Source organism: Neoarius graeffei, chromosome 3 (genome assembly GCF_027579695.1).
Source record: "Neoarius graeffei isolate fNeoGra1 chromosome 3, fNeoGra1.pri, whole genome shotgun sequence".
Lineage (NCBI taxonomy): Eukaryota > Metazoa > Chordata > Actinopteri > Siluriformes > Ariidae > Neoarius > Neoarius graeffei.
The window spans coordinates 30,600,401-30,626,854 of record NC_083571.1 but is presented as its reverse complement, the minus strand read 5'-3'; the positions used below and the strand labels follow the sequence as shown (position 1 = coordinate 30,626,854).

The 26,454-nt window shown below is 43.5% G+C and overlaps 1 protein-coding gene across 4 annotated transcripts; it reads left to right on the top strand.

The window, feature by feature from the left end:
- Positions 1 to 4,290: 4,290 nt before the first annotated feature.
- On the top strand, positions 4,291 to 24,905 carry tmem144a (transmembrane protein 144a). 4 transcript variants are annotated; one of them, XM_060915862.1, is made up of 12 exons: positions 4,291 to 4,333; positions 18,925 to 19,080; positions 19,242 to 19,364; positions 19,828 to 19,927; positions 20,704 to 20,784; positions 20,873 to 20,951; positions 21,181 to 21,254; positions 21,706 to 21,824; positions 22,192 to 22,311; positions 22,419 to 22,516; positions 24,258 to 24,311; positions 24,391 to 24,905. In XM_060915862.1, the coding sequence occupies exons 2-12, from the start codon at positions 18,930 to 18,932 to the stop codon at positions 24,469 to 24,471; spliced, it is 1,080 nt and encodes a 359-aa protein (XP_060771845.1). In that variant the 5' UTR covers positions 4,291 to 4,333; positions 18,925 to 18,929; the 3' UTR covers positions 24,472 to 24,905. The 4 variants fall into 4 exon arrangements, with proteins under 4 accessions (XP_060771845.1, XP_060771844.1, XP_060771843.1 ...); XM_060915861.1 differs by lacking the exon at positions 4,291 to 4,333 and adding an exon at positions 4,343 to 4,495 and having other exon boundaries at positions 18,928 to 19,080; XM_060915860.1 differs by lacking the exon at positions 4,291 to 4,333 and adding an exon at positions 4,343 to 4,495.
- Positions 24,906 to 26,454: the final 1,549 nt, after the last annotated feature.

The window sequence follows — 26,454 nt, the reverse complement described above, 5'->3', positions numbered from 1 at the left end:
CTACTTTTTCAACGGCCAAAAGCTCGATAAGGTGTAGATAATTGTAGCCGCCGCTCTAGATAGATAGATAGATAGATAGATAGATAGATAGATAGATAGATAGATAGAAAGGAAGGAAGAACTATATGAAAGAGATACACTGTATGAGAGAAAAAAATGAAATAATCTCCCTAAAAATATATGATCAGAGACTGGTCTCGTCTCGTCTTCTTCCGCTTATCCAGGACCGGGTCGCGGAGGCAGCAGTCTAAGCATGGAAGCCCAAACTTCCCTTTCCCCAGACACCTCGGCCAGCTCCTCGGGAAGAACACCGAGGCGTTCCCAGGCCAGCCGAGAGACATAGTCCCTCCAGCGTGTCCTGGGTCTTCCCCGGGGCCTCCTCCCGGGGGGACATGCCTGGAACACCTCCCCAGGGAGGCGTCCAGGAGGCATCCGAAAAAGATGCCCGAGCCACCTCAGCTGGTTCCTCTCGATGTGGAGGAGCAGCGGCTCTACTCCGAGCTCCTCCCGAGTGACTGTGCTTCTCACCCTATCTCTAAGGGAGCGCCCAGCCACCCTGCGAAGGAAACTCATTTCAGCCGCTTGTATCCGCGATCTTGTTCTTTCTGTCATTACCCAAAGCTCATGACCATAGGTGAGAGTCGGAACGTAGATCGACCGGTAAATTGAGAGCTTCGCCTTTTGGCTCAGCTCCTTCTTCACCACGACGGACCGGTAAAGCGACCGCATCACTGCGGAGGCTGCACCGATCCGCCTGTCGATCTCACGCTCCATCCTTCCCTCACTCGTGAACAAGATCCCGAGATACTTAAACTCCTCCACTTGAGGCAGGACTTCTCCACCAACCTGGAGAGGGCAAGCCACCCTTTTCCGGTCGAGAACCATGGCCTCGGACTTGGAGGTGCTGATTCTCATCCCAGCCGCTTCACACTCGACTGCAAACCGCCCCAGTGCATGCTGAAGGTCCTGGTTTGAAGAAGCCAACAGGACAACATCATCCGCAAAAAGCAGAGATGAAATCCTGTGGTTCCCAAACAGGATTCCTTCCGGCCCCTGGCTGCGCCTAGAAATTCTGTCCATAAAAATTATGAACAGAACCGGTGACAAAGGGCAGCCCTGACGGAGTCCAACATGCACTGGGAACAGGTCTGACTTACTGCCGGCAATGCGAACCAGACTCCTGCTCCGTTCGTACAGGGACCGGACAGCCCTTAGCAAAGAGCCCCGAACCCCATACTCCCGAAGCACCCCCCACAGAATACCACGGGGGACACGGTCGAATGCCTTCTCCAGATCCACAAAGCACATGTGGACTGGTTGGGCAAACTCCCATGAACCCTCGAGCACCCTATGAAGGGTATAGAGCTGGTCCAGTGTTCCGCGACCAGGACGAAAACCGCATTGTTCCTCCTGGATCCGAGGTTCGACTATCGGTCGAATTCTCCTCTCCAGTACCCTGGAGTAAACTTTCCCTGGGAGGCTGAGAAGTGTGATTCCCCTATAATTGGAGCACACTCTCCGGTCCCCTTTCTTAAAAAGAGGGACCACCACCCCAGTCTGCCACTCCAGAGGCACTGTCCCCGACCGCCACGCGATGTTGCAGAGGCGTGTCAACCAAGACAGCCCCACAACATCCAGAGACTTGAGATACTCAGGGCGGATCTCATCCACCCCCGGTGCCTTGCCACCGAGGAGCTTGCAAACCACCTCAGTGACTTCGGCTTGGGTAATGGACGAGTTCACCTCTGAGTCATCAGCCTCAGTCTCCTCAGTGGAAGACATGACGGTGGGATTGAGGAGATCCTCAAAGTATTCCTTCCACCGCCCGACAATGTCCCCAGTCGAGGTCAACAGCTCCCCACCCGCACTGTAAACAGTGTTGGCAGAGTACTGCTTCCCCCTCCTGAGGCGCCGGACGGTTTGCCAGAATTTCTTCGAGGCCGACCGATAGTCCTTCTCCATGGCCTCCCCGAACTCCTCCCAGTTCCGAGTTTTTGCCTCCGCAACTGCCCGAGCTGCAGCACGCCTGGCCTGCCGATACCCGTCGGCTGCCTCAGGAGTCCCGGAGGTCAACATGGCCCGATAGGACTCCTTCTTCAGCTTGACGGCATCCCTTACTTCCGGTGTCCACCACCGGGTTCGGGGATTGCCGCCACGACAGGCACCGGAGACCTTGCGGCCACAGCTCCGAACAGCTGCGTCCACAATGGAGGTAGAGAACATGGTCCACTCAGACTCAATGTCCCCCGCCTCCCTCGGAAGCTGGGAAAAGCTCTCCCGGAGGTGGGAGTTAAAGACCTCCCCAACAGAGTGCTCGGCCAGACGTTCCCAGCAGACCCTCACCATACGTTTGGGCCTGCCAGGTCTGTCCAGCTTCCTCCTCCGCCAGCGGATCCAACTCACCACCAGGTGGTGATCAGTTGACAACTCAGCCCCTCTCTTCACCCGAGTGTCCAAGACATAGGGTCGGAGATCAGATGACACGACTACAAAGTCGATCATCGACCTCCGACCTAAGGTGTCCTGGTGCCACGTGCACTTATGGACACCCCTATGCTCGAACATGGTGTTCGTTATGGACAAACTGTGACTAGCACAGAAGTCCAATAACAAAACACCACTCGGGTTCAGATCGGGGAGGCCGTTCCTCCCAACCACGCCCCTCCAGGTGTCACTGTCATCGCCCACGTGAGCATTGAAGTCCCCCAGTAGCACAATGGAGTCCCCAGTCTGAGCACCCCTCAGTACCTCTCCCAGGGACTCCAAGAAGGCCGGATACTCTATACTGCTATTTGGCCCGTAGGCACAAACAACAGCAAGAGCCCTCTCCCCAATCCGAAGGCGCAGAGAGGCGACCCTCTCGTTCACTGGGGTAAACTCCAACACATGGCGGCTGAGCTGGGGAGCTATAAGGAAGCCCACACCAGCCCGCCGCCGCTCACCACGGGCGACTCCAGAGAAGTGGAAAGTCCAGCCCCTCTCGAGGAGCTGGGTTCCAGAGCCCAAGCTGTGCGTGGAGGTGAGCCCGACTATCTCTAGCCGGTACCTCTCAACCTCCCGCACAAGCTCAGGCTCCTTCCCCCCCAGCGAAGTGACATTCCATGTCCCAACAGCCAGCCGCTGTGTCCGGGGGTCAGGTCGTCGAGGCCCCTGCCTTCGACTGCCACCCAATCCACACTGCACCAAACCCCTACTGCTACCTCTGTGGGTGGTGAACCCACAGGAGGTCGGGCCCACGTCGCCTCTTCGGGCTGAGCCCGGCCGGGCCCCATGGGCAAAGGCCCGACCACCAAGCGCTCGCATACGAGCCCCAACCCCGGGCCTGGCTCCAGGGTGGGGCCCCGGCTGCGTCCTACCGGGCGACGTCACGGTCCTGGATTTTTTCTCCATAGGGGTTTTTTGGTGAACTGCTCTTGGTCTGGCCTGTCACCTAGGACCTGTCTGCCTTGGGAAACCCTAACAGGGGCATAATGCCCCCGACAACATAGCTCCTAGGATCATTCAAGCACACAAACCCCTCCACCACAATAAGGTGGCAGTTCTAGGAGGGGATCAGAGACTGGACTGGGAAAAAAAAACAATGAAGGGGAGCACTATAAAGATATGTAAGGAATGGGAATAAATGTGAGAAAATAAGAGGAGGGAATGAAAGGGAAAAAAAGTCAGGAGGTACTTTTCTTGGGGCAAGTTTGATCGGATACGAAGATTTAATACATCAGCCAAATACACGCGATGCGAGTGGTAAGATGGCGGCCAGATGGCTTCACTTGTCTCGACGGCGATGAGCTCTCCAGATTTTATATAGAGCTCAGCGGTTGACCTACTAATACTAATACTTTTTAAATTATTAATTAATTAATTAATTAATTTATTTATTTATTTATTTTAATATATTTTTTAATTATTTTTTTTAATTATTTTTTTTAGCTTCTGAGATCAGACGGGATCAGGCGTTGTCAGAGTGGTTTGGCCGTAAGTATTTATTTTAATATATAATTTGAATTTCACATCTTTTAACGTCATCACTGCTCCAGAAGCTTGAGCATGCTTGGTGTTCATGGGAAGTGTAGTTTTTTTTTTCATGCCCGTAGCTGTACTACAGAACCTTCCTCATATCGCAAATTATGGAAACAATTTAAATGTGTCTCAAAAATAATCGGTAAGGCCATTAAAAAGAGTAAATTAATTAAAATCTCCTAAAAGTGTAAATATCAAAGATAATCAGGGCTTTCATAATTTTGGATAATTTACTTCCGGCATCCCCGTGACGATTTAAACCACGTGACAGCAGTCAGCTGATCTACAGAAGCCGGAAGTTTTGAGTTCACCGCAGGTGAGTTAGTATTCCTTTTTGGAATTTTTTTTTTTTGGTGTGTGTATTTTACGTGTCCTAAACCTACGAACCATAAATAATAGTTAGTTTATTAGAACGCAGCGTGCTTGGAGAGTTTATATTCACTGGTGGTGTCATTGTGAATCTGGGAAGATATAAACGGTAAGTTGCTTGTTTCTTCCAAACACAGTCACACATGTGGTGTTCAGGAATATTATGTTGAGTTTAGAGAGGGGAAAAAAAACCAACAAAACAGGTCTGGTTCACAATACTACTACTACTTCTTCTTGTGCAAGCAGTTAATAAAAACGTAATGTTAACATATGTTTAAAGTTTAAATAAAAGGTTAGTGTTATTTATTTAACTAACTTTTCTTTTTGAAACTTTCACAGGCTCTGAATGTAGTATATTAGTGAATGTGTCATGGTTTATGAAGAATATAATAATAATTAAACGTTTCAGTAGTTAAAGCTACAAATCATCTAAATTACAGCACGGTGCAGGTTGTTTAACAAAACTCCACCTTCGAATTGCAGACCACGCCCCCGACATGAGCGTGATGCACGCGTTGAGTGACCCCAAATGTCCTGAGGCAAAATTAAAAAAACAAACTGGGGGAATTGACCCTTTACTGCACCACTGGAGCTATGGGAAGGAACTAAAGCTAACCTTAAAGTGCTAGTCTTACGAAAATGACATCACCCCTGGAAATTATACCTTATAAAACTAGACATATTAAATACTTTACTGTCCAAATTGTATTTTAATAGGAGATCGGGAGTATGTTCTATTTAGCTGGTAAAACTTTTGGCTCTTTGAGTCCGCCATTACACGAATGCATTCAAGATGGCGCCGCAGACGGCTGCCACGGGACTTTGCTTTCTTGTACTTATGTTTTTGTGTAATTGTTGTGTTAATTCTTCTCCGTGCTTCACGGAAATCTGCGCCGAGGTTTTTTTAATGCCTACACATTCCGGTCCTGATAGGAGCGAAATGCATGGGTGTTTTTTCCTTTCATTTCTCAGCCTCTCCCTTCCTGACAAGCCTCTTTCCTGCTTTGCTTCTGCGGACTCGTCTTGTCTGAGAGACCCTTCCTGCACTGTTCTCCGAATCGAAATTATGGATTTGATCAACTGGTCACTTCACGCAATTGACACAATCGTCTCGACGAGAAGTCTGGGTTCGGGGGAACCTGCCTATCCTGCCAGAACGTTTGCAGCCGGATACACCATGGATGCCTGGGAGAAGTGGTGTGCTTGGCGATTCTTTCCGTGGAGGGCATTGAGGATATTTACCTATTTGGAACCATGATCACAGGATTTTTGCTGATTGGTCTTGGGATTGCCCTGGTGTATCGAGGAAATCAGTTAACAGTGGCAGCTGTTCAAAGCCCCACAAAGCTGCCCGACATGATTGAGGCGGTGGGCAGAGCTGTCGGCACTCAGACTGTGGCTGTTCAGAACTTGCGTCGCAACATTGATAACATTATGGAGAAGTTGATGGCTTTGCAAAGAGAAATGGATCATTTTGGTGGCCAGAATGCACAAGCAGGTTAAGTGAAAAAGGACACATCTACCCATCTGAAGTCTAAACAAATTCCAATCTTATCTTGGCTCTCCCAGCCAGCACTGCCTTCAAGGCCGTCGCTGTAGAAACGCGATTCTCCCCCTGGAGTTCACTGCAGTGTGACTGTCTTTGTGTGGTCGTCCCCCCCCCAAACTTACTTTCTGTCTGTACTATGAAGGCTAAGTCGAACCGGAGACAAATTCCTCGTGTGTAACATACCTGGCAATAAAGTGATTCAGATTCTGATTCTAATCGTTTGTTTATTCAACGGAAGTGATGTCATATGTGCACCGCTTGAAAGGTCTTGGCATTTCCGACTTTTGTCTGTTTGCAAAAGATATGCAGAACCATGGCCTCACTTTTTGTTTATAAATGCCTTGAGACCTCAAGAATGGCACAGGAATAGTTTTAAGTGTTAACAATAAATCTAATGTAGTAATTTTTACGATTAGTCATTTCATATAGGTAGCGGTCTAAGTGAATGACCTTGACATCTGTGATGTCACAGCAGGAAGTCTGTCAGTCTCATCGCCATTTCCGCTATACTAAAACAGAGCTGACTGCAACTCCGATCCTCCATTTAGAGCTAATTTATCGCCATGCCATGTATGTGTTGCTGGCTGGTGCAGCAACATGGCAGAAGGTGGCATACGTTGCATTTATGGCCCAAGAATATTTAAACTGTGAAGATGTGTTTTGTTCACGGGCGCGTTGGGCACCTACGAAGTGGTCTCTCCTCTGCTCTTCACATTTTACTGAAGACTTGTACGAAACCTCTGATCTGTTGAGGAGCTTTGGCTGTAAGCCTGCATTGAGAGGTTGCAGTACCAACAATTAAAGAGAACTACAAGAGAAGTGTTTATTTTTTTGAGTTTAGTTGCACCAGTTCTCCCAGACCGTGAGCCGAGGGTTGTTGGTAAAACCCGGGACAGGATGGGACCTCTGGTGACGTTCCGTTGCGTCCCAGGTTTTAGTAATTGGGTGAGCCGAGCAGTAATGGTGGAGTACGCAGCATGGACAAAATAGGGAATGAGTGGTGCAGCTGTCTTATTTCTAAACGGTTATTGCTGCCATCTCGCCCTTAAGTGGAAGAAGCGAATTGCTTTCAAAACAATCGGCAGCAAGATCGGCCTTCAAGAAGCGAGAACAGATGGGCAAGGGCAGTATCTCACCGGGCTGCTACAGCCCGCGACTAGTTGGAGAGACAATTGTGATTAAAATATGTGAATTAGTGACAATTTTCTCTTGGAATCGCACTGAATTGATATTCGCATATTTTACCTCAATTGCTGTCTCCAACTAGTCGCAGCCCAGCTTTCCTTCAGTAGGCAGGGAAGTAGCCTAGAGGAAGCCTCATGGAAACTAACTTGAGAAGGGTTTGCAACGGCCTTGCGACGCATTTGTGGCTATTTTGAGAGAAATTGTTGCACGTTTTTTTTGAACATGTTCAATTTCAGCGATGAAGGAGCGACTCATGCAAGGAAATTGAGAAGCCCTGTGAAGACACTTTTGAAACTCTGTCACGAATGATGTTCACAAGCTGTTGCAGCCCACTGAGATACTGGCTTAAGTGCCAACTTTCGTCTCCTTGTCTGTAGCCGCTTTATCCTGTTCTACAGGGTCGCAGGCAAGCTGGAGCCTATCCCAGCTGACTATGGGCGAAAGGCGGGGTACACCCTGGACAAGTCGCCAGGTCATCACAGGACTGACACGTGGACACAGACAACCATTCACACTCATTCACACCTACGGTCAATTTAGAGTCACCAGTTAACCTAACCTGCATGTCTTTGTGGGGGGGGAAACTGGAGCACCCGGAGGAAACCCACGCGGACACGGGGAGAACATGCAAACTCCGCACAGAATGGCCCTCGCAGGCCACGGGGCTCAAACCCGGACCTTCTTGCTGTGAGGCGACAGCGCTAACCACTACACCGCTGTGCCGCCCATGTGCCAACTTTCATTTGGATTAAAAAAAAAAATTTACCTACATGTAGATAATACATGTAACTTGTTTCGTGTGTTTGTTACTGATATTTAATTTGCTTCAGAATGTGATTCTCAGTTCATCTGATTTAATTAGCCTTTTTACGTTTTATCAGCGAAAATGCATGTACATGTATGTTGCGCAAGTTATAACACCTATCCTGTTTTAATGAGTCAACCCACAATCAATGAAGTCACATCGGTCTTAGGCCCAATCCCAATTCTAATTTCTCCCCCTTCCCCTCCACCTTCCCCTTGAAACTGAGCTACAACGGATAGGGCTTGAAATTCAACCCTTACGTATTGGGATAGCCCTTCAACGATCGCATACGTCATCGCGTACCTCCGTCAGCGTTTACGTTAGCAAAACGCGACCAAATGCGTCATTGGCTGCGACCAGCCGCTACAGTCAGAGCCAGAACAGAAATCTCTGCTGGCAGGGTGTGATTTGTTAACTAACACCACTGAATGGGATATTTGGCGCTTCGTGCACCACATCCGACAGAATGAGGTGTCAGAACACTCATGTAAACAATAAAAGCGAGAATAACAGAACAAAACGTACGCAGTAAAGCAACCGAAAACAATACTCACTCCCAAAGCTTTTTAGCAGCAGCTTGGATTTCAGAAATCGCTGCTCATTCTCAGCTCGAAAGCGAATTAAGCGGCGTGTTTCCTCTGGATAACAACTTAAAACACGTAAATAATGGAGAAAATACATTTATGACAATCTTTCGCCGCGGGAACCGCCATCTTTCTGAAATCCGCATGAAATCTCGCTGAAATCCGCATGGCATTGTGGGAAATCACTCAAACCCCTTCGTTCGGAGTCAGCTCCAGGCAAATCTCCGTTTGGAGGGGTACAGAAGCCCTACCCCTTCCCCTACCCCTCCGCGTTAACTGGGATTGGGATACCCCTACCCCTTCACGTGAACGCGCAAAATGGAGGGGAAGGGCCAAGGGGTTGGTCCAAGGGGTGAAATGGGATTCGGCCATAGTTGAGCAAGTCGGTAACGGGATTTCTTACTTTCACCATAAATTATGACTTTGGTCTATAGCTGTAAAAGGCCTCAGCCTTAAAGCCAGTTCCTGCAGTGACGTCATGCACTCGGGGCTGGCTGGCTCAGCGGGGCAGCTCGAATGCCAACTTTCTGGTTGATTTTAACTCGTATGAGTGATTCCACGCTTATGGGTACTGAAATGGGGACATGAACTTATTTTTAAAAATTCACCTAAAACATATATTTTTTTTTTTACCATCAGGTCACAAAACGTGTAATCTTTAATGAATGATGTGTTAAAAGATAACTTTAATTTTCTGAGATGTAATAACATTTATATGCCAAAGTCAGAACGTAACAGTGTTGTGGACATTATATATATTCTCAATTTTAACAATGTAGAATTACTTTTTGAAACATAGGAAGGTGATGTTTTAGCAAATATAATTCATAAACATGTACATTCTTTCAATAAGATTAACATGGTATATAGCGAGATTGTAATTAATTTGTAACAGACGCGAGATGGACAGTCGTAACAGAAGTAATGTAACAGACATCATTTTGGAACTCATAGGCTTGACTTTGGCATATAAATGTTTTTATTACATCTCAGAAAATTAGTTATCTTTTAACATATCATTCATTAAAGATTACATGTTTTTTTTTACCATCAGGTCACAAAAGAAATGGTTTTAGGTGAATTTTTAAAAATAAATTCATGTCCCCATTTCAGTACCCATAAGCGTGGAATATATCTATTTTTTTTTTTTTTTTTTTTTTTTTTTTAATTCGAAATTTATTTTAAAAAATAAAGGCTCTGTATTTCCTTTAAGGGCACCCCCTAACAAAACTAAAACATGCTTCTTAAGAGGTGTCATTCAAGTGTAGCTCTTTTTATATATTAAAAGTGGAATTTTGATCCATATAGCCCAAAGTCAGCAGGACCTTGCGGAATGTATTGGGTCATTCCATATCAATTCACACACCCTCCCCAGGTGACCCTCTTCGATTTGCCTGATATTCGACACACAGGTACCTTTTGATGCCAATGGAAAGAATCCCAAGTTTTAGCATCCTACGTCTAACAGTTTTGGAGATGAGGCCCTCCAAAGTTTGGGTGCCACGCCCACTTTTCAAGCCTGTGAATTGCATGCAGAATTTACAAGCATATTTGGACACCTCTAGTTTTAGATTGAAAGAAGATACAGGCCTAAAAATCGCCATGTCCCCTCAGCATGACCTTGTCTATCAGATGGTGTACTTAAGAATAGCATAGCTTGACTATTTCTGCATATATTAAGCCTTGAAAACTAAGTGTGAAAAGGGTGATGAGTCTTGACATTTTGGGGTTCCAGATCTTGGAAACTATGAATGCTGTGGGAGGTATCATTGATTTTCCATCATATTTGGTAACTGTACTGTGTATTCAAGTGTGTGGACACTCAGACCTTAAATGACAGAATAGGAGGTACACAAAAATGGCTTTGGGAGAAAATGACCCTACGGTACCCCCTACTTCATGCTCCAATTTAACCATGTGGGCACTTGAGTGGAATGCCCTTTTAACCCCATGCACAGTAACACTGTATCAAACATTCAAGCTTTGAAGAACTGTTTTTCAGAGTTCTTCATACTAATTTAGGCCTTCAAAATATGGGGAAATTTGTCCCTTTTTCATCACAGTATCTGGGTTTCTGCTCCCATCTGCTGGTCAAAAAAGTAACAACAGCATAAATTATGAAAACACCCAGGAGGAAGTCACAAGAAAACAAATTTTTTATTCACCCATAAACCATTTTCACACGCAGAAAGTATGTTAACTGTTTAACCACATACTCATGACAAAATTGAGGTTATTGAAAGATGGGTGCGAGTGTGGAGTGGAAGTGTCTGGTAGAGATGTAGTGCAGGGCTGAGGCTGTCTTGGGACTGTCACCATCTTCTCAATGTGCAACCATCATTGAGCACCTCAGTCCTCTGATGTGTTTGGCTGAGCTGGATGGCAGGCTGGCTGCAGTCAGGGGAGAGAGGACAAAGTAAGTTATGCAGAATTGAATAGGTATGGTTTGGGAAGTGTATATGGATGTAAGAAAGAATGGTGTGCTGTTACCTTTCTTGTTCCAGCGATCAGGTGTGGGTCCAGAGCCAGAAGAGTGGAGTGATGGGGCAGGGCTTCCAGTGCTGGTTTCAGCAGGAGGAGGCATCCAGGGCCGGGGGTGGAGTGGAGTATTGAGGAGTAAATGTATGCCGTATAAGTCTGAGTCTATGGTCTCAAAAACACCAATATCAAACTGAAAATATCAGTGGATTACATTTTAACTCAAGTTTAAACTTTATGGGTGAAATTGGGAAGGAGCATCTGAATTCTTTCCACATCAGCTGGAACAAGTTGTAAAGCCGAGCACTACGACCCTGAATCTCTGGAGCATTTATGCGGCATATGATGTCTTGAAATGGGATCCAACATGGTGGATTCTGACGGTTTTCAGCAGGCCAAGACAGTCATGTTTGAGCGCTTCATGAAATGACAGTAGACATCATTGTTTTCATCTGAACGTTCAATAATGTTGGCCACGTACCAGTTTGCGTCGTACACACAAGCAACATACTGCCCAGGCTGATAGCAACTGAAATCCTCGGAGATCTCATGACCAGGGGTTGCACTTGTTTCCACAGTCTCATCAGAATTCCTCACCGACACAATGGAAAAAGTCACATCTTCAGAGATCCTTCGCATCTCCAGCTTTCCATTAGCAATTGGAATATAACTGTGGTGAGACCGAGTTCCGGTCACAGTTTTGGCTGATGTGTACCTCTTAAGTTCAAGCTCTGTCTTATATCCTCAGTGCTCACATAAGAATTTCACATTGTCAATATTGCCGTTTCCCCATTCATACATTTGGTGAGGAGTTAGAATGTGGTTATCTGTGGCCTGAAGACTGGCTCGTGCAACCAGGCGCTTTACAGTGCCACCAATACCATCATAGGGACTCTTACCATGTGACGTAGCAAAAAAGTGCCATTCAGCCTTTACTCCAAAGTCACTTTCATGGTATAAGTTCACAAGGTTCTTATAGTTCTTGTATTGTGAGGCTGCTCCATCACTGAAGTAGATGACCTTCTTAAGATCAGGAATGCTCTCTTGCAGTCTCGGCAAAACTTTTGAAATAAAGGTGTGCACTGCAGGTGTCATGCTTCAGGCAATCCGAGATCACTGCAAGACTGTCGCACTTAAGTTGGTCACCATTCTTGTAATAAACTGCAAATGGATGCACTGTAGCTTGGCTATTGTCCCAGTGGTGACCCTGTACAGCATCCTGCACAATGAAGCTGTAATTCTTGGCAAAGTCAAGCAGTATGACAGCAATGTTAGGCGTCAGTCCCTCTTTGAGCATCCGCAGATAGGAAGCCTGAGATTTCATTACAAAATGATGACAAAGTTGATCAAAAGCCTGACAAACAGCCTGAAGGAATTCTTGCAGAGGTTGCTGCAAAGAAACGGTGTAGTCCTGTCTGTGTAAACCCACTGCATGTATGTGATCATGTCATCCATGTCATTATTTGTGAAGACAGTCATCAAATTTTGAGTCCATCCTTTCCAGGACAAGAGTCACACAGATGAAGCATGCACTCCCTACTCTCCAAATTACACACCATTTCTTTCAAAAGGTGCTTGTAGTCATTCCTGTGTTGGAACGGCATTTACCATTAGTTTTGCATTCTGATGCGACTGGCATACACACAGAGTGCATCCCGGCACTGTTCACAGGCAGACACCACTTTGGACGAAGTTCACAAAACTTGGAGAAGCCAATTTTATCCTGGTATTGTGCTTTGTATTGTGTGTGTGTATATAGCTCCTTTACATTTACCAACAATAGTCTCTTCTGGATTTGTTCACGTTTGTCATTGATCTTTACAGATACATAATCCTTTTTCCCTGGGCAGATCCTTGAATATTCATCCATCTGGTAGAACTTCATGACATGTTCTCTAACTTCAGCTGACAGTGGTTTTCCCTTGTTCACATGCGGCTCACCAAGTATTCCCTGTTGTTCTCTAACAGTCTTTGCTTTCCTCACCATATGAGTAGTGACAATTCTTTAGCTACCTTTCTGATACTCCATGTAGCTGGGAGAAGTGTGAGGATCTTGATCTTTTCTTTTTTTGATGCCACTTTACACTTCTTTCAGTAACTTTTTTTTTTAGTAATTCCTCCCACTCCTCACATGTCTGGCAGTTATCTGAACTCGATGAAAGAAGTTCATCAGTTGGCACATCAGCCAATCTGGCTGCCTTGGTCTGTGTGGCGTGATGCAAGTCTTTAATCTTCCGTTTCCAGTATCCCTTTTTATCGCGTGAAGATATATATTTCAGAGGAGAACATCCCATTGCTTTGTTACTTACATCCATTGACTCTCGAACTTCAGTCTGTGGCTCGAATCTGTCTCCTGCATCCATCATTTCACCCATGGTGAGTTGTTCCTTTAACTTGGTGCAACAGTTGCTGCACAGCTTCTGTCCTGGCTTCAACTTGAATTTCACTGCCTTAGCCTCATCTACAACCCGGAGGTTTTCTAAAAAAGCGGGAAGAATTCATTAATCATTTGAAGGAATCACTACATTTTTAGGAAATTATTGAATTAATGCTAGTTATGCAATGTAGCATTGACATTTTTAGAGGAAATTGAGAAATATGTACTCTTGCATTTTTTTTTTTTTTGGTGCATCTTCAGTGGATCACAGCATGCTTTTTGTAAACATTGATACCTTGAAAGGAACACTTTTTCATGGTGGTAGCAAATAACATCATTATCTGAAAATGACACTCCTGATCGCCATTTCAGCATCCTCCTTTCAGAAGGAGGAAGAGTCATCAGACCTTTCTGCCTACAGTAGGTAAGTTTATGGCAGACATCATTCACTAGAGACGAGCCAATTTTACAGTTTGGTAGCTCCATTCTCCATATGCTTAGCTTAAATAGAAGTTAATTTAAGCTGTAGAAATCTGCAGTTTCAAGAACTAGTTGTAGCCTTTTGTATAGAGGCTGAAGTGGAGTGAAGTGAAGACAGAAATTAAGGCTGTACCTGAGTTCACCACCTGGCACGTGATTGTAATCGCCCATAGCAGTTTTCTTAATTCTTAATTTAATTTCTTAATTTTCTTAATGATCCTGATTGATGTTGACCTATTTCTGAACCATGCAGTCACAATTTAGAAAATATTTAAACTAGAAACACTCTGCTTTTCCAACATGAAATCTTTACTTAGTCTTATTTTCATAAATACACTAGAGGCGACTGTTAATTTAACTCCCTAATACTTGTTAAAATCACCTATATAATTAGTGGTTTATTGATGGTGATTTATTGGTCAAGACTTTCCAGTCCCTTTTGTTTTCATGATTTATGCTGTTACTTTTTTGACCAGCAGATGGCAGCAGAAACCCAGATACTGTGATGAAAAGGGACAAATTTCCCCATATTTTGAAGGCCTAAATTAGTATGAAGAACTCTGAAAAACAAAGTTCTTCAAAGCTTGAATGTTTGATAGTGTTACTGTGCATGGGGTTAAAAGGGCATTCCACTCAAGTGCCCACATGGTTAAATTGGAGCATGAAGTAGGGGGTACCGTAGGGTCATTTTCCTCCCAAAGCCATTTTTGTGTACCTCCTATTCTGTCATTTAAGGTCTGAGTGTCCGCACACTTTTTTGAATATGCTGTACAGTTGCCAAATGTGATGGAAAATCAATGATACCTTCCACAGCATTCATAGTTTCCAAGATCTAGAACCCCAAAATGTCAAGACTCTTCATCACCCTTTTCACACTTACAGTTTTCAAGGCTTAATATATGCAGAAATAGTCAAGCTATGCTATTCTTAAGTACACCACCTGATAGACAAGGTCATGCTGAGGGGGCATGGCGATTTTTAGGCCTGTATCTTCTTTCAATCTAAAACTAGAGGTGTCCAAATATGCTTGTAAATTCTGTATGCAATTCAGACTTGAAAAGTGGGCATGGCACCCACACTTTGGAGGGCCTCATCTCCAAAACCGTTAGACATAGGATGCTAAAACTTGGGATTCTTTGTATTGGCATCAAAAGGTACCTGTGTGTCAAATATCGGGCAAATTGAAGAGGGTCACCTGGGGAGCATCTAGGGAATCGTGTGAATTGACATGGAATGACCCTATTTGATTTGTACAGACGTCTGTGTCAGCCCTGTGATGACCTGGCGACTTGTCCAGGGTGTACCCCGCCTTTCGTCCGTAGTCAGCTGGGATAGGCTCCAGCTTGCCTGCGACCCTGTAGAAGGATAAAGCGGCTACAGATAATGAGATGAGATTTGTACAGACAGAGGTCGCTTCAAGCCGACAGGATGGCTTGGTGTCTGCTCAATACATTTTTGAAAGATTAAATTTGTGAGGCAGATTCACAAGGATTTGAGCGATGTCTGGTGCACGGAGCAGTTCCTACGATCTGGGAACAAAAGTCAGACGTGCTGTCCCGAAAAACTCTCAGCCCTACAGTAAGGGTCCAGCTTGTGTTAAGCACCTTCACTTTCAGCACTGGAGCCAGCAGGAGCGAGTGATGAGTTGTGCCATATGCATTGTGTGCAGCGAGCGTGCAGCAGCCAGGAATTTGTTAGGGTTCACCTCCAAAACAAAGTTGCTCATAAAACTACAACCTTTTCTGGTTCTAACAATACCAATTAGGACCATGTAGACCCTTTCTATTTTGTACTACATGTGGTGGTGATGGGGTCAGCACAGAATTACCATTTTTGATTTTCACTAAAATTGCCATATCTGTGCAACTGTAAGTGGTGTTGGGTTTACAACACCATTCTCGTAAGTACAGTACTTTTGCAGCTCTTACTCCAGATTTTACAAGACAGCCATTGCAAAGTCCATCTCTTTCCTCTGATTTCGTGTGATGACTGCTTAACTCTGAAATCAGACAAGAAAGCTTTGTGGCCTAAAATTGAAAGGCTGTGCTGTTAAGTAAAACTAATCCAAGTCCGAGCAACTGGGTGAATACATTTTAAAACTATGGTTAATTCTCCAACAACTGTTTCAGCAGGTGCATATACAGGTCTCGTCCTAACAATACATAACTACACCAATATACAGGTGTAGTTATGTATTGTGGGACCAGGGCACAAAACAGCACTCAATATTCCCTACTATAGGCACCTAAAATAAAATTTATAAAATTGTGATGCTTGTGTACCATCTCCCTTGTAGCTTTTGTCATCTTTTTCAAAAGAAACTGTATGAAGAACACACACCGTTGCAGAGAATGTTAATCAGTGTGGACCCAAAAGAAGGCACCTATGACATCACACATGCAGCAGTGCTGACCTTTAAATTGCCATGAGCTAATGGCGGACAAGCTTTCAGTTGAGAGAATTCAGATGTGTAAAACTTTCAAACCAATTTTTAAAACTTATTGGTGAATGTTTCATTCTTTTTGAGCAGATCACACACAGAAAACCCAGAATTTTAATTTTGTCATTTTCGTAAGACTAGCACTTTAAAGTGCATATCACAGGTAAATTCAGGAGCAAGATCAATGTAATTCTCCTATTTTGTATTAAACTTTGGTCAAATATCTAACATTCTGCATTCTCTGCAGTTTTTTTTTTTTTTTAATCTTGCACAATACCAGAAATAGGTGGCATGGTGTAGTGGTTTGTGCTGTCACCTCACAGCAAGAAGGTCCGGGTTCGAGCCCCGTGGCCGGCGAGGGCCTTTCTGTGCGGAGTTTGCATGTTTTCCCCGTGTCCGCATGGGTTTCCTCCGGATGCTTCGGTTTCCCCCACAGTCCAAAGACATGCAGGTTAGGTTAACTGGTGACCTCTAAATTAACCGTAGGTGTGAATGGGTGTCTGTGTCTGTGTCAGCCCTGTGATGACCTGGTGACTTGTCCAGGGTGTACCCCGCCTTTCGCCCGTAGTCAGCTGGATGGGCTCCAGCTTGCCTGTGACCCTGTAGAACAGGATAAAGTGGCTAGAGATAATGAGGTGAATACCAGAAATATTCAGTTGAAATCAAGCCATTTGAGGCTAATTGGTCCGCCTCTGGAAAAAACTTGCCATTTGGATTTCCTGGCAAACATTGATTTTTGTTACGTTGCGTGCGGGACGCCTCCCTCTGAATCCTACGTCAGCGCTGGTTTGTTTATGAGAAAACGACCTGGTGGTTTTCTGCAAATTTCAATGTTATCGCATAATTATTAAAATGGTTAACCGATGTATCGGAGCGTGTAGCAACACCAATCTTGATGGGATTAGTACTCCTTCGTTTTCCAAAAGACCGGACAATGAGAGAGAAATGGGGGCGCTTGGTCTACACAGGCTGTGTACTGAAACTGTGCAAAGCTTGCGCAGCCTGCTGGCGCTTCCGCAGGTCATGTCACGAATCTGGCTCCAGACTCCCTTGGGATTTTTCCAGACGCGTTTTATTTTTTTCTGCTGTAGACAGATGGCCTTGTGCAAAATTACCCTTCTGGAGAAGTGTGTAAAGGGACATACTTTTCATATTTAAAAAAAAAAAGAAATTGGTCCAGAATATGCACTTTAACCTCACCCATCATGAACGAACCACTTCTCTTTGTATTCGTGCGTTCATGTACACGGCCTTTCTGAATACGTGGTGCAGTAGTCATTTTGTGTGTATTGATTTGGCTGTGAATCAATTCTCAGGCTTGTAATGAATTTGTTCTAATACCGTAACGGTAACGTTTCTATAGTAAGTTTATACAATTACTTGTATGGCCACATAATTGAATAAAACAGATTAAAACAATTATTTAATTTTTAAGTTAATTGACTATAATTTTTAAATTGACATTTATGGAAGTAGTCTCAAGTGTTGCTGCTTTGTAACTGTTAGGTTTTTCCACTTCAGGAAAGTCTTCACCACAGGACTTTGCAATTTCTCAGTACATGGTGTGTGGGATTTATTTTATTTTTAGTAAAGGGGGGGGGGGAACTGGAGGTTGGTGAGGGGAACTAGCTGTTATAAAACGACGAATTTGTTTCACAGCTGTTCCATGATACTAAACCTAACTATAAAAAAGTATGTTGTGCCATTCTTTATAAAATAAATTCATTGTGACAGACTGAGGGTTTCTTTTTTTTTTGGGGGGGGGGGGGCAGACACAGACTTTGGGATGCACGGTTATTGTCGTGAACGGTTTTGCACTCGGGTTTCTGTCAGTGGGGGGGGGGGGGGTTTACAGCATCAACAAGGCGACTTTGTTAGGACTGTTAATGTTAGTCATGTCTGTTATCGCCCAAATGAGGATGGGTTCCCTTTTGAGTCTGGTTCCTCCCGAGGTTTCTTCATGTCTGAGGGAGTTTTTTCCTTGCCATCGTTGCCACAGGCTTGCTCATTGGAGATAGATTAGGGATAACATTAGCTCCTATTTTAAGTCATTCAAATTCTGTAAAGCTGCTTTGCGACAATGTTTGTTAAAAGTGCTATACAAATAAACTTGACTTGATTGGAAAATATTCAACTTCTTGGCAGTAGCTCTGACTTTGTCACATTAGGCTACATCACACCACTCTGATTTATTTAACCTCCTAACAGCACATCCTGAACCAGTTTATGCCTTTACTGTCAGGGTTGCGGCAAAGGTTGATGCTGACTCTTTCATTTGCATTGTGTTGAGTCATACAGATTAAAGGCTGCAGTTTGCACATGATGCTGTGTCATTACAACAGTATGATGTAATGAAACTGTTTGAACTGATTCCTTCACTTTAACATGTACTCAGTACCAATGTGATTGCACTGATTCAAGATATTTAAGTCTGACCTCACTACCCTTTATGTCTAGGTTCAGAGGAGTTTGAGTTTAACTTAATTTTGTAAAAGTTTTCAGTTAAAAAAAATGCCAGGGTGTGTTTTTGTCCTGTATCTGGGGGGGATTTGAATGATTTGGTGAGGTTTTTGTAATAAGCTGAAGCTAACGTTGTCTGAGCTTTTGAAATAAAAACTTGTTCTCTCTCTGATAAACTAGCAGAGATGCAGTTGCTGTGGGAGCCCTCATACTTCCTCAGGGATTCCTCTAATGGCACAAGCACCGAGGTGACGTATGGCTTCGTGTCCTGCGCAGTGTCGGCCCTCTTCTACGGGAGCAACTTTGTTCCTGTAAAGAAAATTGATACAGGCGATGTGAGATCTACAATCTTTGTGCAAGATCAGCAACTACATTACTGAATATTTTGAGCATAAACTACGGGAAATGGCATTTTTCTTTTTTTAAAAGTTGGGTTGTACATTATGAAGGGTGCTATACTTGTCTCTCATGGTTCTTGCATATTGTCTGTGTGTTAGGCATGTTTTTCCAGTGGGTGCTTTGTGCTGCTATATGGACAGTGTCTCTGATTGCGAACATCATCTTGAGCAGCCCAAAGTTCTGGCCTCTGGCTATGCTGGGAGGAGCTGTTTGGGCTACAGGTAATTCGAACCATAAGCATGAAATCAAGTTCCCCTGGGGGGGAAGTCTCGATGAATTGTTTACAGCTATTGCTTTGACATATGGACTGATATATATTACATAGCATATTTCAAACACAAGTTATAACGGTGACAAAATAGCTATCAAAAATGCATTCCTATAATTAATAAAATGAAGTAGAATCTTGATAAATTTGCCTTCAGTTCTTTAAAGTAGGTAACTAGCTACAACAATAAAACAAAGTTTGGCAGTATGTGACTGGCCCCTTTATTTAGGCATGCTACTTGAAACATGTCTGTGGGACAGGACATGGCCTTGAATTCATTGTATGATACTTTGTATTTGCAGCTACGAGACTGAAAAGTGCAACCTAACCTACTTTATGTATTTAAAAGAGAAAAGCTTGAGAGGAATGAATTCCGAAGTCTTACATTCAGCAGTTTTACATTCTTTTTCCTTTAGGTAACATCACAGTTGTGCCCATAGTTAAGACCATTGGTCTTGGCCTGGGTCTTTTGATATGGGCTTCCTTCAACCTCTTGATGGGATGGGCCAGCTCACGGTAAGTACAGAGTGAAACAAAAAACTGGGTTGAACAAAAAGTTCAGTGTCTTTTGGGGGATGCTTTTGAAAGGAAGGCATTCAGGGCAGCCATTTTAGACTAGTTCTTGACTCAAGTTAAATGGTCATCGTTGCAGGCACCAACTGGACATGCACCGGAGATTCTTCCTGTTTGTTTTTACTCTGACTGGAAATCCCACTAGTCCATTGTGCTTCAAATACAATGGCAAATCGTTAAGATCTATAAACTGCATGCAGAAACTGGGTTTTGGGTGGTATTCTGAGCACTTTAAACATGGGGGTCAGTTAAGTCAGCAAAAGGATTGCAATATTTGGGGAATTTTCTCTTTTTACATCTGCTCAGAGGCTGCTCCAGTTTCTATGGCTGCCATATGCTTTATGAACTAGACAAAATAAATGTGGACCACCAAAATCTAACCCATCAGCACAAGCAGGTGTCTCTACTGGCATAAAGTTGCCTGAGTGAATTGACGTTTGGCACATCCATTATAGTGACGACTTGATAGTAAATTTACCAAATGCTGGAGGTTTTCTATGTACAAAAGAACACTTGGAACACTCAAAGGTTAAAGTAAGCTCCAGGCTGTCTTTACATACACCTCTGACCCTTACAGAAGGCAAGTGGGGTGTAGCATTTGCAGGGACCATAACCTGCCATGTATGGTTTGTTCATAGAAAATTCAGCTAAATCCAGCATTTTGAAAAGTCAAGTTACTGTGGCGCAGGAATAAGACTCCACTCTCACTGTGTTCCCAGGTTTGGCTGGTTTGGTATCGAGGCAGAGAAAGTCAGCAACCCAACACTTAACTACTGTGGAGCTGGGCTGTGTTTGTTTAGGTACTTTTTTTTTTTTTTTGCGCCCCCCCCCCCCCCCCCCCCCCCCCCTTTGTTTGACAGTGTATTGATCGTATCTCTGTCACCATAGCGCCATCGTGTTCTTCTTTGTGAAGACTGATGTTCAGAGGCCTGCTACTTCTGAAGAGACGCCACTGCTAATCGACAATGTATGTCTCCTGGTTGGCTGTGTGTGTAAGATGTTGAATAGGATAAACTTTTATGAATCCCTCATGAGGAAATGGCGGTTACAGCAGCTGCTTGTTAGTAATCTAACTGCTGGACGCTATTTCCTGGTTTTGTAAATACTCTTGGATTAGTGTTGCTCTAGTAATGGTAGCTTTTTTTTTTTTTTTTTTTTTTTGAGTAAATCAGTTTTTATGATCTTGACTGTTTCAGAGTGTCAATGTTGACCATCAAACATCAGATAACTCGTGGGTGGACATGTTGCCGCCATTCACTAAGCGTCTTGTGTAAGTATTGAAATGATCAACTTTTTTTTTTTCCCTAAGAACACTAATTTAATGCTTTGCTGAAGCATCAGACCAATAAGATGTCCTGTTTCTGAATAAATGCTGCAGTGCCAAAGTTTGTACACCCCATGACACAATGTAATATGGTGGATTTCACAGTTGTGCCTTCCTTCCTTATCTTACTATAAGGAACAAATGGTGAAGAGTAAGATGTATAAACAGCCTACGAGTTTAAAAGTTTGCATCTCCCCTTTAGGTGTGTGGGTTTTTTTTTTTTTTTTTTTTTTTTTTTTTTTTAAATCTTCTGTAATGGTTCTGTTGGTTCCTGTTTTGGAGTGTTCAATGGGGGGGGGGGAACAGTATAAATGGTACAGTATATTGTGCAGAGCTTTGCAGATTTGTACAATATAATTCAGTGTTTTTAAAATACTGTAATGATTGTCTTCCTCAGTGGTTCGGTGCTTGCTGTGGTAGCCGGACTCCTGTATGGCTCGTCGTTCATCCCTGTGTTGTACATCAAAAACCATGCTGATCAACAAGGCAGCAGGTTTGTTGGGGCGAGCCAGTTCGGTAAGTCCAGGTCAACATTTTTGTGTTCGTGGTGCAGTGGATAGGCAGAAATTATTTTCCTATAATGGCATGTCCCAGAGAGGGTTTTTTTTTTAAATATAATCCCACAGTAAGTTATTAATGAATGACCTTAATGCCACCATGCCGCCCCCCCAAAAAAAAAAAATTCTTGGTTACATTCCAGGCTGTCAAACATCTGGAACAAGTTATTTCCTGTTATCACTTGTTAGATTATACCAGTTAAACAGTGGCTCTCTCACCAATCCTGTCCAGAGTTGACAAGACAATGTAGCAATAAAGCACAAATCTCTTTAAAAGCACCTTTCCATTCTGTTCAGTCTGGATAATGTGTTAATGTGTCTTTCAGATCTGGATTATGTCTTTGCTCAGTTCAGCGGCATCTTCCTCACCAGCACGGTGTACTTCCTCATCTATTGCGCCTTCAAAAAGAACAAACCGCAAGTGTTCCCTAAAGCCGTGCTGCCAGGTAGGATACGCTCCCATAAGAGGACACTGAAGAATATTCTGGAAAATCGTTGTGTGTAGAGCAGGTTGTCAGTCAGCCTGCCCTTGTGTCAACTTTGTCTTGCACAGGGTTTGTTTCTGGGGTGATGTGGGGTGTGGCCACATGCTGCTGGTTCCTGGCCAATCACTACCTGAAGCCGGTGGTGAGCTTCCCGATAATCACTACGGTGAGTGAGATGATCACATGACTTTTTTGATTGAAAGTTGTGTGCCCCCCCCCCCCCCCCCCCCCCCCCCCAAAAAAAAAAAAATCATGAATGTTCCTCTAATTTTGAAAATTTTCCATTAGCAAGAAGGATGCATGCCTTCTAAATCAGGGGTTCCCAAACTTTTCCATGCCAAGGCCCCCAAAACAGCATTAGCTTCTGGCTGGGGACCCCCTTTGCAAACCCACAGACAATGCTCCAAAATATGTAAAGAAACATCAACTTTAGAATGTTTTCTCTTTTATTCAATAGTCAATAATTGTTACATTTGTTTAGCATAAGAATATTAATTTATTAACATGTTTTCAACACACATTTTCGCACTGAACAATAAACTGTATAACCTCCTGTAGTACCTGATTCAACTTGTTATCCATCCTTTTTGTGACCAGTGCCTCGTGATGGAGCGTTCAGTGTGTGGCCACTACATGCGGGGCCTTCTGCTTAATGAGAGCGGTCACTCCACCGATCTTCCCGGTCATTGCTGCAGCTCCATCCAAACACACCCCCCACACAACGGGTCCAGTCCAATCCGTTAGACTCGATGTAATCGTCCAAAACTTGAAAAATGTCTTTCCCAGTAGTTCTTCTTTCAAGTGCTTTACAAAATGGTATTTCCTCCACAAATCTTTCCTGTGAAATAAATCTGATGGACACAAGCAGTTGGGCCTCATTGGATAAATCTGTGCTCTCATCCAGCTGAAGTGCAACGTATTCGCTGGCTCTCACCTGCTCCAACAGCTGAGCAGATACATCTTGAGCCATGTCACCAATCCGTCAGCTCAGTGTTATCAGACAGTGGGACAGCATCGTGTGTGGGTTTTTTTTTTTTTTTTTGGGGCAGCATCCTCACCAAGCAATTCTTGGACAATGTCTTTGGTGGCTGGTAAAATCAAATCTTCAATTGAGTGAGGTTTTTTAGCATGAGCAATGTGGTACGAGGCTAAAAATGATGCCTTCAGGGCCCGCTCGGGGACAGTACGGTAGCTTGCTGGGTGAATGCAGCAGATTGCCTGACCAAATGCTGCTCTTCGCGTCTGAAGAAATCTGTTTTTTCAGCATCTGTTGGATGTATCAAGTGACGCTGAAGTTTCGAAGGTTTTAAGCACTCGTTTGACAGGGTCTCCAGACAGAGGGCGCATTTCGGGCAATCATGGCCATTTTTCTGTATGGCTGTAAAGCCATACTTGATGTATGCTGCCTCATATTTTCAGATTTTAGTTGGCCAGGACTTAGCTTTTTTTCGCAGCAGTGTCCTCCACAGCAGGGCTGTTGGTTTGTTCCTTCAGTCTTTTCAAAAACCTGTCCATTTTGCATTAGCAATATCCTAGCTTGAGGAGCAAAGCAGCTTGATAAATGGCACAAACCGCAACGTCACAGGCAATGGGAGAGATGAGCATGGCAAACAACGTTTTGATATGATGTATTAATATTTTATAATAATGATTAAAAAACTAATTACAATATATTTAATTTTAAAAAAGTATATTTTTTTTCCGCAGTTTTATCGTCCCTCCAACTTTCTGAGATCCCCCTGGCGGCCCCCACTTTGAAAACCACGGTTCTAAATAAACTGAAATTGGGCATTGATTTTTATCTCTGAAGTATAGAGAATTGTTTTTATTTCCCAAGTGAGTGATTTTTTTTTTTTTGTTTTTTTTTTAAATGGAAGATGTTGATTTTAACCATGTTTATTTGACAGGTTCCTGGGCTCATTGCTGCTTTATGGGGTGTTGTGGTTTTTAAGGAAGTGAAGGTGAGGTTTTTATTATTTTTTTGATATACATGTGAAATTTATTAAATCCCTTGTCCTATAAAAATGTCTTTCTGATCAGGGACTGAAGAACTACCTGGTGCTCATCCTGGCATTTTGTATGATCCTGACTGGAGCGTTACTGACCAGTTTCTCGCTGTAGTTGCACATCAACACCACATGGTGGACACAGCACCAAACCATTCCATATGGTCACTGTTAACCTTGAACTGTTCTATACCTCAGAATGATGTGCTCGTTAATGTCTTGATTACTGTAAGTCAGTATCTGAAAGTCAGACAGTAGAAGACATGACGGAGTCAGTGCCAATTCTTTGGACAGACTGTAACTGACCTGTAACATTCACTGCATTTACAGCACCGAGGATCTCACTTTATTTTTCAAGTTGCACATTTTACAATTACTGCCAGTCACTGATTAGATGTGTGAACCATGTCGTGTGCTTATTAAGTGTGTTATTGATTTGCTGTCACTGTTTTTTAATGTTATTGTGAAGGGATTGCAATCAGGCAGCTGATTATGAGGGCGAACGTCATCAGAATTTTAAGTTTAATAAAGGCTCTTTTTGATAAGTAATCCTTTTTATTGCATTTTGGGGTGAAATGTGTATATTAATGCTGTCATGAAAATGCTACCTTTTTTAAAGGTGCAATAAGTTTTATGGTGTCACTTACACATTAGATTTATATTATCACAATGGATATAGTTAGTTTCTTTTCATTGCTGGTACGCTCTCTCGTGTGTTCAACCTGCTGGGTTATGATTCGGTCAATTCATCTGTTCTGCACAATGGAGAGGATATGGTTTGTAAACAGAGAATCCTTGCTCTGTCTTGAAAGATCCATGGCTTCCTGTTCCTGAGATTATTGCTATCTGGGGATGTTCAACTAAATCCAGGATGAATTACTCTGGTATAGAGCTTCATCTGAAGTCTGAGGTGGCGTCTCCTGCAGAAATGGGCAACTGCAGGTTATCTGCATCTAGCTTCCCTCTTAAGAGTGAGCTTAAAGGTTCTGTCTGCAAAGTTGAATTCTGGGCTAAATGTTCTGTATGCTGTTGGAGTTTTGAGATGTTTTGCTGCTGCACACAGGGTGTATCCTATGTGTAAATGTTTTGCCAAGATACAAAGCAGCCCGTGTCTTACAATTCCAGAGATTGCTGAAGCAGGTGGGCAACAATAGGTGACCACTGTGGGGCATTTGCCCTACTTTTAACTAAAACAAGTTGGTGCGTATGGGCAAACATGGTGGACTCCACTCTCCCACCAGCAGAAAAGGAAAGCCTGCCTTAGTGAGTGCAACTGCAAGATAGAGCAAGGTTAGATGACCCTGTCATTTTTCTGGATGTTAACCAAATTGTTCTAGCTAGTGCTTGGCTACCTTAACCATAGAATGCATGGGCTCATCTCCACAGTAGCAAGTATAGTGTTAAACACCTAATGTTTTTGATCTTATGGAGAATGATTCAATAACACAAAAGCAGTAACAGAGAAAAGGTATAGTTGCCTCTTGTTTCATGGATCTGTTCATGAAAGTCAACCACAAATTTAAAAACCGAGGTCGATGCAGAGTCACGATGCTTTCCTCACATTGCCACCTTGGTGGGTGAGTTCTGTAATTATGCTAATTACCTGTAGTTAATTCTCTTTGGTTTTGTAGGGCCATACTGTTTACCTTGAGGGAGAAAAGTGACCCTCAGCATGTCAAAATGGTCACATCTCCTCCTTCGTGTGATGTTTTTGTGAAACAAGAAAATGCCATGCACAAAAAAACCCCACCATTTGTCCTTTGCGCAAAAGAAGACAATGCTGTGATTGTGATGGTCAGCACCTTTCCACTCTTACGATAATCTGCTTCCTCATATATTTAGCAATATTAGTCAAGAAGGGGATGTTCAGATGTTAGGTTTTTTTTTTTTAGTTTTTGTGGCTGTTTGAGTACTGGATACTTGCCAGGTTGATTTTTATGATGTGAGGAGAGACTGTATGACCTTTACTGTCCTTTTGTAGTGTACTCGAGCCTTTTAAATTATATGAACTACTTTTTTGAGATTTCTTACCTGCCAAGTTACCCATTATTGTTACTCTTTTTTTGTGAATTTCTCAAGAAACAAGACATAAAATGCA